The sequence below is a fragment of the Cornus florida genome, unplaced genomic scaffold (genome assembly GCF_030987335.1).
Source record: "Cornus florida cultivar Cherokee Brave unplaced genomic scaffold, ASM3098733v1 CherokeeBrave_3.0.0_Hap2_Chr02, whole genome shotgun sequence".
NCBI classification, from domain to species: Eukaryota; Viridiplantae; Streptophyta; class Magnoliopsida; order Cornales; family Cornaceae; genus Cornus; species Cornus florida.
Window position 1 is genome coordinate 94813343 of NW_026775572.1, and position 13302 is coordinate 94826644.

General features: G+C 36.9%; 1 protein-coding gene across 1 annotated transcript; it reads right to left on the minus strand.

Annotated features, from left to right (window-relative positions):
- Nucleotides 1–596: 596 nt before the first annotated feature.
- Nucleotides 597–3150, minus strand: LOC132296552 (uncharacterized). Its single transcript, XM_059794743.1, has 4 exons — nucleotides 2193–3150; nucleotides 2089–2147; nucleotides 1227–1930; nucleotides 597–717 (listed from the first exon to the last, which is right to left on the minus strand). The coding sequence occupies exons 1-4, from the start codon at nucleotides 3148–3150 to the stop codon at nucleotides 597–599; spliced, it is 1842 nt and encodes a 613-aa protein (XP_059650726.1).
- Between the last annotated feature and the right edge of the window lie 10152 nt (nucleotides 3151–13302).

Here is a 13302-nt window from a genome sequence, read left to right on the forward strand (position 1 = left end):
GTATTCTTCACCATCTTCAGCTTCTAAATCATTTAGCTTTTTCTTGTTTCTTGTTTGAACTCCAGCTTGAGATGAACTAATGATGTTTTCACTTGAACCTGCTACTACAGCACTGGATAAATGATTTCCCTCGGATCTTCAGATTCAGTAACTAAGAAACTGGTTTCATTTGAACCAAAAGTATTGTCAAAGTCTTCAAAAGGTGTGGACTTAGGACTCTCATCAAACTTCACATGAATTGACTCAACCACCTTTGTAGACCTTAGATTGTAACACCTGTAAGCTTTGCTTTTCTTAGAGTACCCCAAGAATATGCCTTTATCTGCCTTTAAATCAAACTTGCCCAAACTATCAGTGTGGTTTAGTATATAACACTTGCTGTCAAACACCTTGAAGTAGTGAACAGTTGCAGGTCTTCCATACCACAAATTATAAGGTGTTTTAGTTAAATTAGGTCTGAGAAGAACCCTATTTATGATGTGCACAGTCGTACTCACAGCTTCAGCCCAAAAACCTTCTGCTATACCTTTTTCAAGAAGCATTGTTCTACCCATTTCCTGAACTATCCTATTCTTCCTTTCTATAACCCCATTATGCTAAGGAGTAGCAACAGCTAAGAACTCTTTCTTGATACCTTTATCATCACAGTAGTGCTTAAACTCCTTCATGATGAATTCTGAGCCAAAATCATACCTAAGTCTCTTCACAGTGCTACTTCTTTCATTCTCAACAAGATTAACAAACATAATAAAGTATGTAATGGCCTCAGATTTTTCTTTTAAGAAGTAAACCCACACCATCTTACTAAAATCATCAATAAAAAGCATGAAATATTTACTTCCACTAACACTAGTGGTTCTGGTAGGGCCACAGAGATCCATATGTATCAAGTCCATAGCTGTTGAAGAGTTGATTTGCTTGGAAGGAAATGACACTTTGGTTTGCTTTCCTTGTTAACATACTTTACAAAGGTGATCATCTTTAAAACTAATGTCAGGCAGTCCTTTAACAGCTTTCAGCTTCAGAATCTTGGACATATTTCTTGAATGAAGATGACCTAACCTCTTGTGCCACAACTTTGCTTCATCACAGGTTGTTAAATTACATTGAGTGACCTGACTTTCTTCAGTGACTATGTACACATTTCCTAAAGATCAATTAACTGAGAACAAAACTTGTTTTGATTCAAGATCAATCACATTGCATTTTTCTTTATTGAAACAGACCTCATTCCCACTGTCCACAATTGACTAACACTGAGGAGATTATGCTTGAGTCCTTCATCCAATAGAACTTCGGGGATTTCGGGCAACTCTTTAGACTTACTCATAGTACCAATTCTAACAATCTTAGCTCTTTGATTATCTCCAAAGATAACATTTCCACCATCAAACTGCTTCAACAAATTAAATTTGGAACCATCACCTGTTATGCGTCTTGAGCAGCCACTATCAACATGCCATATGTCTTGAGTATTGCAAGTTTTAAAGTCGGTATACACAAGAAGACTCACAGAGTTTAGCTTCTTATGAATCCACATCATTTTAGTCTTCACCAATGATCCTTTGTTATTGACCTTCTGAGCTGAAGCTAAGTCAAACTTCTTGACATACAATCTAGTTATCTTGAAGTTCTTTATAGCTATGGTAATAAAGTCTCTCTTGCTAAAGTTTAGAGCATTGCAGGTGTTATTAAGTAACTCATCCTTGAACCTCCGAGGCTTTATGATAGGAAACCTTGCATACACTTCAACAATTATGGCTTTGACAAATACAAAGTGAGTTTGATTGACTTTTGTGGCTGAATCACACACATAGCCAATTCCAGTCTTCCCAATTTGCTTTGTGGATTGCTTCCAGATCTCAGCCACTTTTAGGGATCTTTCTTCTAGAATGAGAGGCAGTTCTTCTTTAAACTTCTTGGTAGACCACTAAGTGTTGACTTGAGATTTCAATAGGCTTTGAAAATAAGAGAAACTGAACACAACATTGACAGTTTAAGTTTGAAGTGTTTAGTGAGAATTTATTTAGACTTAAACAATTCTGAGCTGCACCTTTTTATCTAAGCCTTCTGTTGATCACACTTCACTGTAAGCCTTTCACACTCTTTAAGAATTTCTTCAATCTCAGTGTCACTATCTTCTTCAACTTGAACAGAAGTTTATGGTGCTTCAAGAATTGCTATAAAGAGACATTCATCTTCTTGTGTCTCCTCAAGTTTTTCTTTTTCAGGAGCCGCATCCCAGTCTGAGATAATTGCTTTTCTGCCAAACCTTCTTTTGTAGTTTCCTCCCTCATTCTTCTTCTGAATCTGCCCCTTTGTGTTCGGACACTTAAATGTAACATGACTAGGTTTACCACAACCATAGCAAGTTAAATTTTGTAGCTTATTCTTCTTTTTAAACCTGAACGTTCTGAATTTCTTAGCAAGATAGGCAACCTCATCTTCTTCCAAATCATCTTCAGACTTTGCTTCAGTTTTTTCAACAACTTCCTTTGTTTTAAGAGCAGCTTCTCTTTTATGAATAGCTGGAACACCAATTCTCATTTCATAGGCAGTGAGAGAGGCCTGAAACTCGTCAATCTTCACTTTAGAAAGATCTTTGTCTTCGAGAATTGTCACTTTAGGATTGAATCTAGAGGTAAGTGACCTTAATATCTTCTTACAAACATCAACATCCTTAATATCTTCACCAAGTGCTCTCATATTCTTAACAAGGTTATTGATTCTAAACATGTACTCAGCAATAGTTTCTCTATCTTCTATCTTACACACCTCATATTGAACTTTTTGTAGCTGTATCTTGTTTTCCTTAATAACCTTATTTCCTTCATGAGCTACCTGAAGAGAATCCCACATTTCCTTGGTTGTTTTACAACTTTTAAATCTGGTAAACTCTTGTTGCCTTAAAGCACAGAAGAGAACATGTTTGGCCTTGCTATCATTAGCCACAACCTTTTTATCTTTAACAGAGGGGTTATCAGGATCAAGAGTCACAACACCATTTACAGTAGCATGCCAAACGTAATATGATTGAGACATTGAGAAGGCTTCTATTCTAGTTTTCCAAGAATCATAGATTGAACCTTCAAACCCTGGAGCTTTGTTGATAACTTGGCCTTCATCCATTGCTGGGATCACTGCAGGCATGTTAGAACCTCACAATGCAGACCAAAGCTTTGATACCAATTGTTGAACCAAGAGGGGGGGTGAATTGGTTAAATCTTTGCTTTCAAAATTTTCTCACACAACATAAAATTTAGAAGGAAACCCTCTTAAATATGGAAAACCATGGTTCTTAGCCTCGGCCAATAACCAATCCACTAGTTATATGTATCTTGTTACACACTCAGCTGTCTCACTCTCTACACACACCCATGCACCAGAATAGACACTAGTTTTCATAACCAATACATACACACTAGGACACCACAATGCATCCACCCATTCCTCCTGTCTAAAGCAACCACGGTTGGACCCAATAAGCTCTTAAAGCTCACTCAACAATGGGGTGAGGATGTAAAACCTCACTACCACTCAACAATAGGGTGAGGGTCATGCCTCACTGCCATTTACAACAAGTGTCAACATACCAAATACAATTCAAATAAGCTAGACAACACAGAATTCTAATTTACTGCCTCAGAATTACAATCTGCTGTATCAAATGTCCGAGGGGTAAAATAGGAAATTCTTTTTGAGATCAATTCACCAGTGCCTTATACAGTCTTCTTTCACTATTGTACTCATGTTTATAGCTTTGTATAATCAAACACAGCACGAGTATATCACCAGTTCAGTCAAAGTCCTTGATTCAGCATATAACAGCTTTGGCATAGATAGCCTCGACACAAAAATAGCCTCAGTATAGAGTAGCCTCAGCACAGATTAACTTCAGTACAAAACAGCTTCATCACAGAATACTCAAAATCAAAGCATGCCATATCTTTATCACAAACTCAACGTTATCAATCTTAATTCATCAAAATATACTAGCTAGTAGCATTAATCATTAAATAGCTAAGTATAATCAAATAGCACTTGAATCCATGATTTCTTTAGAAAAACAAACTTAACTAGTGACCACACCGTCCAAGTTCAGTTTCAGCATATTCTTAACACAAACACAGTCTGAATAAATGTAAAATGATGAATTATACTTGTGTCAACCTTCAGAATCGACCACAGTAGCTTGAAACACCAAGTCATTACTCAATACAACCCCCACATCAACAACTTTGACAATAGCCTCATCTCAGCAATCAGTATACACCTTATAGTGGAATCAATGAGTTTTTCTTGCATAGATTATCATGAAATAGTAGAGAAAAACTTGCTTGAGTGGATCTTCGACAAGCTTGAAAGTAGTAATCATCTACTTCTGAACCTCGGTGCACTTAACCATGCGAAAATGTCACTCGATGTCCTTTTTTCACTGGTGAGCTGCTTTTGTATCGATGGAGCCTGAAAACTTAGGTGGGCTCCCTTTTGTGAAAGAACTCCTAGCCTTTTTCGCAAGGATCAGTCTGAACACTGGTGCTAGGATAGGTGCTTGCTGAACTTGTGGCTGATTCCGAAGTGTAGCTGTTATACCTGCTTCTATAGCCTGAGCAATGAGATCATTGAGATGAGGAAGATACTCTGAATCTCTGCCTTGATTATAGCTCCAATCTTGAGAATCCTGAGTCTGTTGAACTTCCTCCTACTCTACATGTTATTGACCATCATCATCTTGAAACCTAGGTAATTGTTGTTCTTCCTCCATTTGCTGATGCTGTAAGAGATATTGCAGCCTATGTGCTGCTCTCCTTTGCTGCCTGTTCCCTTGCATGTTCTGTCCTCTTCTAGCATTAACCATTCTATTAACACAAAAAGACAGACATCAGTACGATTTAAATGGATCGTAAAGGAATACAACAAATCCTAAACTTAAGCTCTAAATAAGATAATACGCTATGTGGAAGTCTTATTACGGAATAACCCTATAAACATTTGATACCCCTCGATTCTAGAGCCATAGGTGATCAAGTCCGAGCCTAAATCTGAGTGATACCATCCAATTTAGTATATAAGCAAGCATTGAGTATGAAAAGAATTTAAGAATAAATAATTAAGCTAAAAGAAAACTAAATAATAAATTCTTGAAATACTAATTAAACAATCCTCTAATAAAATCTCCAAAACCTCTAATTCTTTACAACTCGGGAATCCATCTAGTGGACCCCTAATAAAATCCTAACTGAAAAATAAACTGAACTAAAAAAGAAAACCAAAACTAAAACATAAATAATAGTCCTACGTAGTCGGAAGAGTGAGTGACTGTCTTTGCTCAGCACGAACAAGCTCTAAGTCTAGAACTGTCGAACACCTGAAAAATAATAGTGGGTCAGGCCCACGAGCAAGTTCGACTCTACTACAATCTAAACAGAGACCCGATACGCATGTACATCCTAGACAACTCAACAATAACTATATAGTCCACATATATATACACACACTAAGGGACTCTCACTGGACTATTAGGCGGTATCAACCTAACTAGTAGGCAATATGCAAAATACACCTGAAGTGGGCATGAGTACCTAGACCTAACAGGGTACACCACAACCATCATAGCCAGTTATGCATCCCACTGCATAAACGCTCCCTAACCATCGATCTTGAGACTCAAGCTCATACCGTGGTACCATAATTATATATATAAAAAGCCACCCAAAACCATGGAATGTCATTCAACTATTTGTTGACCTGACACAAATATAAGTAAGACTTATCATTGTAGTAAATCTATTCCATTATATAAGAATAGGTAGGACTTAGCGTTTTGAGCTAATCCGTCCCTAATATGCCACCGTCCCATACCGGTGCATATAATCTATAAATCCAATAATTGATGTTTTAAATAATAAATTTAAACTTTAATTAATCCACCATAGGCATAATAAAAATATTTAAGTTAACATGATTATATTATGCAGCTAATATAAGATTAAAAACTGTATAATCATACATAGAAAATTGCTAGTGTAGAGGAAAGCAATTTAAATAATCCAATCCAAATACAAAGTGCAAATTTATTTGAAAATCTCATATTGTTCAGGTTATTAGCATTATAGAGTTTATTATGCACTCTGGGATTTTAATAGGTCTTTATAAATTGTTCAAAACCCCAATAGAAGCTCCTAATTAAGTCTGGAATCTCAAAAGCCCAAACATAGTGGCTCGAAAACCTCAAAACCCATCAAATAGGGAAGGAGCCTCCTCCTCTCTTCATGGAGCCGGCTCCCCCCTCAAGGGAGCCGCTTTCCCACCTTATAGAGACGGTTCCCCACAAAGGGGAGTCGCCTCTTTGCAATGGGAGCAGCCTCTTTGCAATGGAAGCCGCCTCCTTTCAAAAGGGAGTTGGCTCTCCCTTTGTTTTGCACCATTTGCTTCACCTCTAGTGACTTCCAGTCATTCCGTTCCTCTCTGTTAAGGTCCTTAATGGTCCTAACTAAGTCTAAGATTATTGAGCGCTAAAAAGTGTGCATTTAAACCCTTTAAGCTTGGGTATTCTAGGACCTTTATCTATCTTATTTACCCACTTTAGACTAATTTCATGTTATTGCCCTTTTTCGGCACTTATCCCCAAAAAAAGTTAATCTAGCTGAATTAAAGCATAAAAGATGCAATCTCCAGCTCAATGAAAGAAAAGAGAAAAGTGGAAGCAAAGAGGTGGAAAGTAGCATTCTTTGATCTATCATACCAAGCTCAGATTGATCATATAATGATCGTTCCAACAAGGCTAAGATTGATTGAGCCTTTGGTCCTTTTCCTCACCAAAATACCTTCTTCGATCGATCCAACAATTCTCTGATTGATCGGACTTCTTTGATCTTATCCCCACCTACCACTTTTGTCTTTTCTTAAAATATCCCAAAAATATCTCAGATTTGTCTTATTCCAAAAAGGTGCCACCAAGGTTCGATCGATCTGACCATCCTTGTGATAGATCGAACCTCCTCAAGTGCGAGAAAAACAGAGTTCTAGCCAATTAAAAGGTGTGCTCGTGGTGCAATCATTTATAGGCCCTAGTGCATGAGGTAACCATTGGGTGTGACACTTGAGCTACCTATATAAGGATTTTGAGCCATTTTACACATATACAATCTTAGAGAGAAAGGAACACAAGAGAGGTTGGAGGAGTCTAGAGATTAAAGAGACATACACCATTTGGGAGTTCTTCCACTCATCTAGGGTTTCCATTAAGGAGAAGAAGATCATTTCAACCATGGAGATGGCCATTAAGGGTTGGATGACAACATCAATAAGTGGCTAAACCATTATCTTGGGGCTAGAGCTCGCCCTAAGCATGCCTCCTAGACTTTGATGTTTTGTAATTAATGGGGATTAGTGTTGTAATTCTTGTATGGACCTTTGATATACATATAAATCTTGTTTATACTATGATCTATGTGGTTTAATACTTCCAATTGACCATTTCATTCTATTTATATGTCTATGTATGCTAGAATAGATGTTCATGTGTTTATCTCTAGATTCTGTGATGTTGATGCATGTCTATGTGTGTTGATGCTATGAATCTAGTGATGGTCAAGGCATGGTGCTTTAATGGAATACTCTTGTGATTTGTTTGATGGTTCATGCTCATTTCTTGATGGATTGTGCCTCTTCTTTAGTTTACTTAGTTTAATTTTCATGTTCCTAGCTTAGTTGTAGTGTAGTTGCTTTACTTTCTTAGATGGGAGGATAATCCATGCTTGTTGTTTGATGTTCTATACTTATGAATGCAAGTAGTATATTTCTCTAATTTTAATGATGTGTATTGATTGTGGACTTAAAGAAGGAATAATGGCTTAATTTGATATGTTGTGCTATTCAGTAGCTTGTTTAGGCAATGAATACTTAATTAGTCATCCATACTTGTTGATTCAGTCAATGACACACACTAGTATTGCAACACATAATCCCCCTCATTCATTACACATTGAGTGCCTAGGAAGGTGATGTTTAGTGGTGGCCTCTAAGTCCCAAGATCCCTCTTTTGCTCTCTACAATTACTTAATTTAGCTATTTCAATTTCTTTACCTAACATCCATTTAGTTAAAATTATAGTGTAATTAACTAATAAAACCACCTTTTGATCATTCAACCTACTAATCCGACCTTGTTTCCAAGTTAAAGTACGATTCCAATCCCTTGAGATGATCCCTACTCACCTTAACTATATTTTTAGTTAGAATTTAGACTGGTATTTCATAAATTTAAACTTGGCCACACTAAACTTTTGCATGCTTTGGTTTTAGGTGACATCAAGTTTTGGCGCCGTTGCCGGAGATTAGGCAACGCCGTTCTTTGGAAACAATTAGGAATTAGTAATCTTTTGATCGTGTCTTTACTTTATTTTTATTTTGGTTATTTATTGTGTTTGTTCTTGATTGGATAGGTGCATTGAGCCTAGAGAAGTGAAACAAAAGGAGTCAAAGTAAAGGAGAAAGCCAAGTGAAGCTAAGCAAGAGCATAAAAAGCTTAAAAAAAAAAAAAAAAAAATTGCAAAGCAAAAATTGGAAAATAATTTGGAGTTGCTTAAGGACCCTTTGTAAGCATTTTCTAACTCAATCTCTAGTTAAATTGTGAACCCACATGGAGGCAAGTCTTTAATTTCTTAAATAGATCGTGAGCCTGCGTGGAGGCAATTTTGTTTTATTTGCATCTTGTTGAAAGCATGGGAGTATGGGAACATCATATGTGGAGATTTGTTGATTGATTTGTTGCGGAGGCGAAGTGATTGCTACTTGATTTGTTACTTGTTATGTGTTTTGTTAGTGCATGCATGGTCGTAGATCATTAAATCCTACTATTGTCCCACTTGATTTGAATCTTGAACCCATTGTACATAGGGGAAGAGGTAAATTGAATGACTTCATTTCATCAATGGAGGGGCAACATGAGGACCATATGGAGGACCTTGGTTACATAGACCAACAAGCCATCCTCTACCCTAATGTGCATCATGACAACATTTAAGTCCCGTTAGCATGCCAAGACCATTCATTCCACCACAACAACAAGGCCAAGTTCCATTGGGAATGCCTCGGCTAATTTTTGCACCACCTCCCATAGTTCAAGTTAATTATGGTGCTCATTTAGCACCATCAATTGTGAACCCCCCCATTGCTTTGCATGATCATTATGTTCCAAATGAATATAATGCACCGACGTGCATTCAATTACCCCTAATTAGAGCTCACCATTATGAAATTAAACCGTAAACTATTCAAATGCTTCCTAATTATCATGGACTTTCAAGTGAAGAACCTTACAAGCAACTTGATGAGTTTCTTGAAGTATGTTCCACCGTGAAATACACGGACATGCCGGAAGAGGTTTTGAGACTCAAACTCATTCCTTTTACCCTTAAAGATAAAGCAAAATGTTGGTTCAACAATCTAAGGCCCTTTTCAATAACCTCTTGGGCAAAAATGCAATAAGAGTTCTTGAAAAAGTACTATACAGTATCAAAGACCAATGCTATGAGAACTTCCATACATGAATTTTCTCAAGGGGATGGGGAATTGTTTCATGAGGCATGGGAAAGATTTAATGATTTGCGGTAGGAAGTGTCCACATCATGACATTCGAAAGTGGCAATTAGTCCAATATGTTTTTGAAAGTTTGCCGGATAACCATAAAGGAATGGTAGATGCATCCATAAGAGGTTCTTATCTTGATAAGCATGAAGATGATGTTTGGCTATTGTATGAAAGTATGAGTGCAAATTCCATGCATCGATCTTTGTCATAAAAAAATGGTAGAATTCTAGGTGGAATGAAGAATGTCGGCTTGTATCAAGTTAACAATTCCAATGATATAGCCGCCGAAGTCAAGTCTTTATCTCCAAGGTTTGATCAATTTTTGATCAACCAAAATTCAGTGAATCAAGTGTCTTCTACCCCTAATCATGTTCATCATCCATCAAATGAATCCTACATGACTTGCTGTAGTGTCTTACATTCTACTTCCAATTATCTACATAAACATGTGTAAAGTGAGAACCATGAACAAGTAAATGCTGCATTTGTCAACCAAGGGAATAATCCCTATGGCACACATTATAATGCCGGATGGAGGAACCACCCAAACTTCTCTTGGAAAAGCCAAGGGGAAGGTTCAAACTCTCCCCAAGGTGGTTTTCAAGGCAAGTGTGTTCCACCTCTAATGCAAAGCCAAGGTTCCCAAGGTTATAGACCATCTTTTCAATCGTCACATGGAAACCAATTTTCAAACTCTCATTTTCATAATCTATCATCTTCCTCTCATGGAAATTCTAGGAGTCCTGCTTTTAAGGAAAAAGTGTTGATTGCTTTGGGCACTTTAGAGGCAAACACTCAATTGCTTCATTCCCATTCCTAATCTATTGCTAAGCTAGAAACCCAAGTCGGGCAAATAGCTAGTACTTTCAATGCTAGAGAAAAAGGGAAGATGCCTTTAAATACCCCACCAAATTAACAATTTATTGTAGAGATTAACCCCTCATCGGAAGGTCACACAATTGAATATGTTAATGCGGTGACAACCTTGAGAAGTGGAAAAATTGTGGATAATCAAGTTGGTGTCCAAAATGAAGAGAGTGAACCGGTGTAACCAAAAGTTGACACCCGTCCCATTTCACATTTTATTCATCCTTCATTGCATGTGCATGGTCATTCTATTGAGAAAGTGGTGAAAGATGATTTGAAAAATCCTTGTGTTAAAAATGTTGTGAAATAAGATTTTGAAAAAGCTTTTGAGCCAAAGGCTCTTTTTCCGGATACCTTAAAATGATCTAATTCTCTTGAAAAGCAAAAGACCAAAGCGAATGAAATCATTGAAGTGTTTAGGCAAGTGAAGATCAATCTTCCCCTCTTGGATGCAATTAGACAAATTCTGGCTTATACCAAATTTTTGAAAGATCTTTGCACCCAAAAGAGGAAGAACAAAAGCCAATCACTAAAGAAAGTTGTCTTGACTGAGCAAGTAAGCTTCATTTTGTAACACAACACTCTTCCAAAATTTAAGGACCTCAGCTCACTTACTACTTCTTGCATCATTGGTGACCATGTCATTAACCGGGCTCTTCTAGATTTAGGAGCAAGTGTTAACCTTCTTCCATATTCGGTGTATATTCAATTGGGCTTAGGAAATTTAAAACCAACGTCGGTCGTTTTGCAACTTTCTGATGGATCTATCAAAAAGCCGGGGGTATTATTGAGGATTAAAATTGATAAGTTCTTCTTCCCGGTTAATTTCATCGTCATTCACATGGAACTGGTCACAAATCCCGGTTATCCTTGGCCATCCCTTCTTGGCAACCACTGATGCCAACATAAACTGTAGGACGGGGATAATAAAAATTTCATTTGGCCATATGAAGGTGAAGTTGAATATATTCAATCTAACCCCGAATTCAATGGATAAACATAAAGATGTGTGTGTTGTGGAAAAGTGTCTTGACAATGAATTTGAAAAAGTTGAGTCTTTGCTTGAAAATGGAATTTCCAAAGGTTTATCTTCTAAAATGATTTCAAAGAATTTTGTTTTGAAACCAAAAGTTGAAAGGGCATAGAAGCCCCAGAGTTGCATTAACAAAGGACCATCAATCTCTTTTGAATTAAATCCAATGAGATCCCTAGGGAACAATTTGTTTAGTGGAACTCAAAATGTCATTCACCTCGTCAAGAAGGGGAATCATAACAAGATTTTTTATCCAGGCTAAAAGAGCCCAGCATCTTGCTAGAGACGTTAAAGACTAGTGCATTTCGTAGGGTTTGACAACCCTATTCCTCCCCCATTTCTATTTTACCTTTCTTTTACTACGTCATCTAGATATCTTTTGGGATCATACACATTATTTGAGACTTTGATATGGAATGCTTGCAATTTTATTTCCAAATTAAGCATTTAGTGCCTGTTCGATCGATCTGAAAAAAGTTAGATTGATCAAACACTCATCCCTGCATACTCCCATCTTTCTATCCCATCATGCAAAAATCTCTGCATATTTTATCACTCTGTGTATCATGCGAACTCTCTTGATGATCGATCTGATTATTCCTAGATCAATCTAGCTTCCCTTCTGATCGATCTGTGTTACATACTTAGAAAAATTTTTAGAAAATTTTGAAAAATGCCTCTCTGTGTATCGTTCGAAGATCTATGTAGGTTTTTACCTGTCAGATCAATCGAACTTTAATCGATCAATCTCTGATCGATCTTTGAACTCCTGTTTGACTTAGACTTTTCCAATTTCAAATTTTTTTTTAAAAAAATAATTATTCCCATTTTTCAAAAAAATCCAAAAATATTTTGATTTTCCAAAAATTCAAAAATTTTCAAAAAATTTTGTCGTTTTATGAGCCCGATTAATATTTGATCCTTCATGATCGATCTGTGTTTGATCGATCTTCCCAATTGTGTGATCGATCTGGAATGTCGGAAGTCATTTTTTTTTTTTAAATGACCCAAGGGTCATTTAGATCAATTTTTACATCGATCTGAGGCTCGTTTTCCCTCCCACCGTTGTTTTATCTTCTTCCTTATATCCTGCGAACCTTCGGACACCATCTTCAAGCTTTAGACCTTCTTTCTAGCTCCGGATCTCATCTTCTCTCTCTCAGCCCACTTCTCTCTTCGACTTGGGTAAGTTTTTTATTTTGTTTTTCCATTTTCAATGTTATTTCATGTGATTCAATGTTGCCATGCTAAGATCTATAGCTTTCCATGTTTAGTTTCTGCTATTTTTGAGTTTTTAAGCTTTTGTATATATATGTATATATATGTGTATAAATATTTTCCTTCCGAATTTGATTTCGGGGGTCACGTGCCGATTTAAGTGACCAATCTTAACTTATTGAGGTGTAGGGGGCCCACAAACATATTTAAATGCCCTTGCGAAGTCCATGTCACAGATCTGTGACTATTCATGTCTTTTCCACCAGTTTGATCGATTATACTTATTCTATGATCGATCAAAGAAAGATCGATCTCAACCATGTCTTGATCGATCCCACTTGGATCAATCGACCTTCACTGCTTTGCATATTGATGTCCCTACACCCTCACTCGTATTCATGCTAGTTCATTTTTTCCCAATGCCTATGTTTTCCACATTAGATGCATTCCATACTTATAATGTTTAGCATGTTTCACTTATTTAAACACTCAATGCCTATACTTGGCTGCATTATCAATTGCATAGATTCATGTGATTTATTTTAAGTTGTCTATCTTAACTTGACAAACATGTTTCTATCTGTGTGCTTT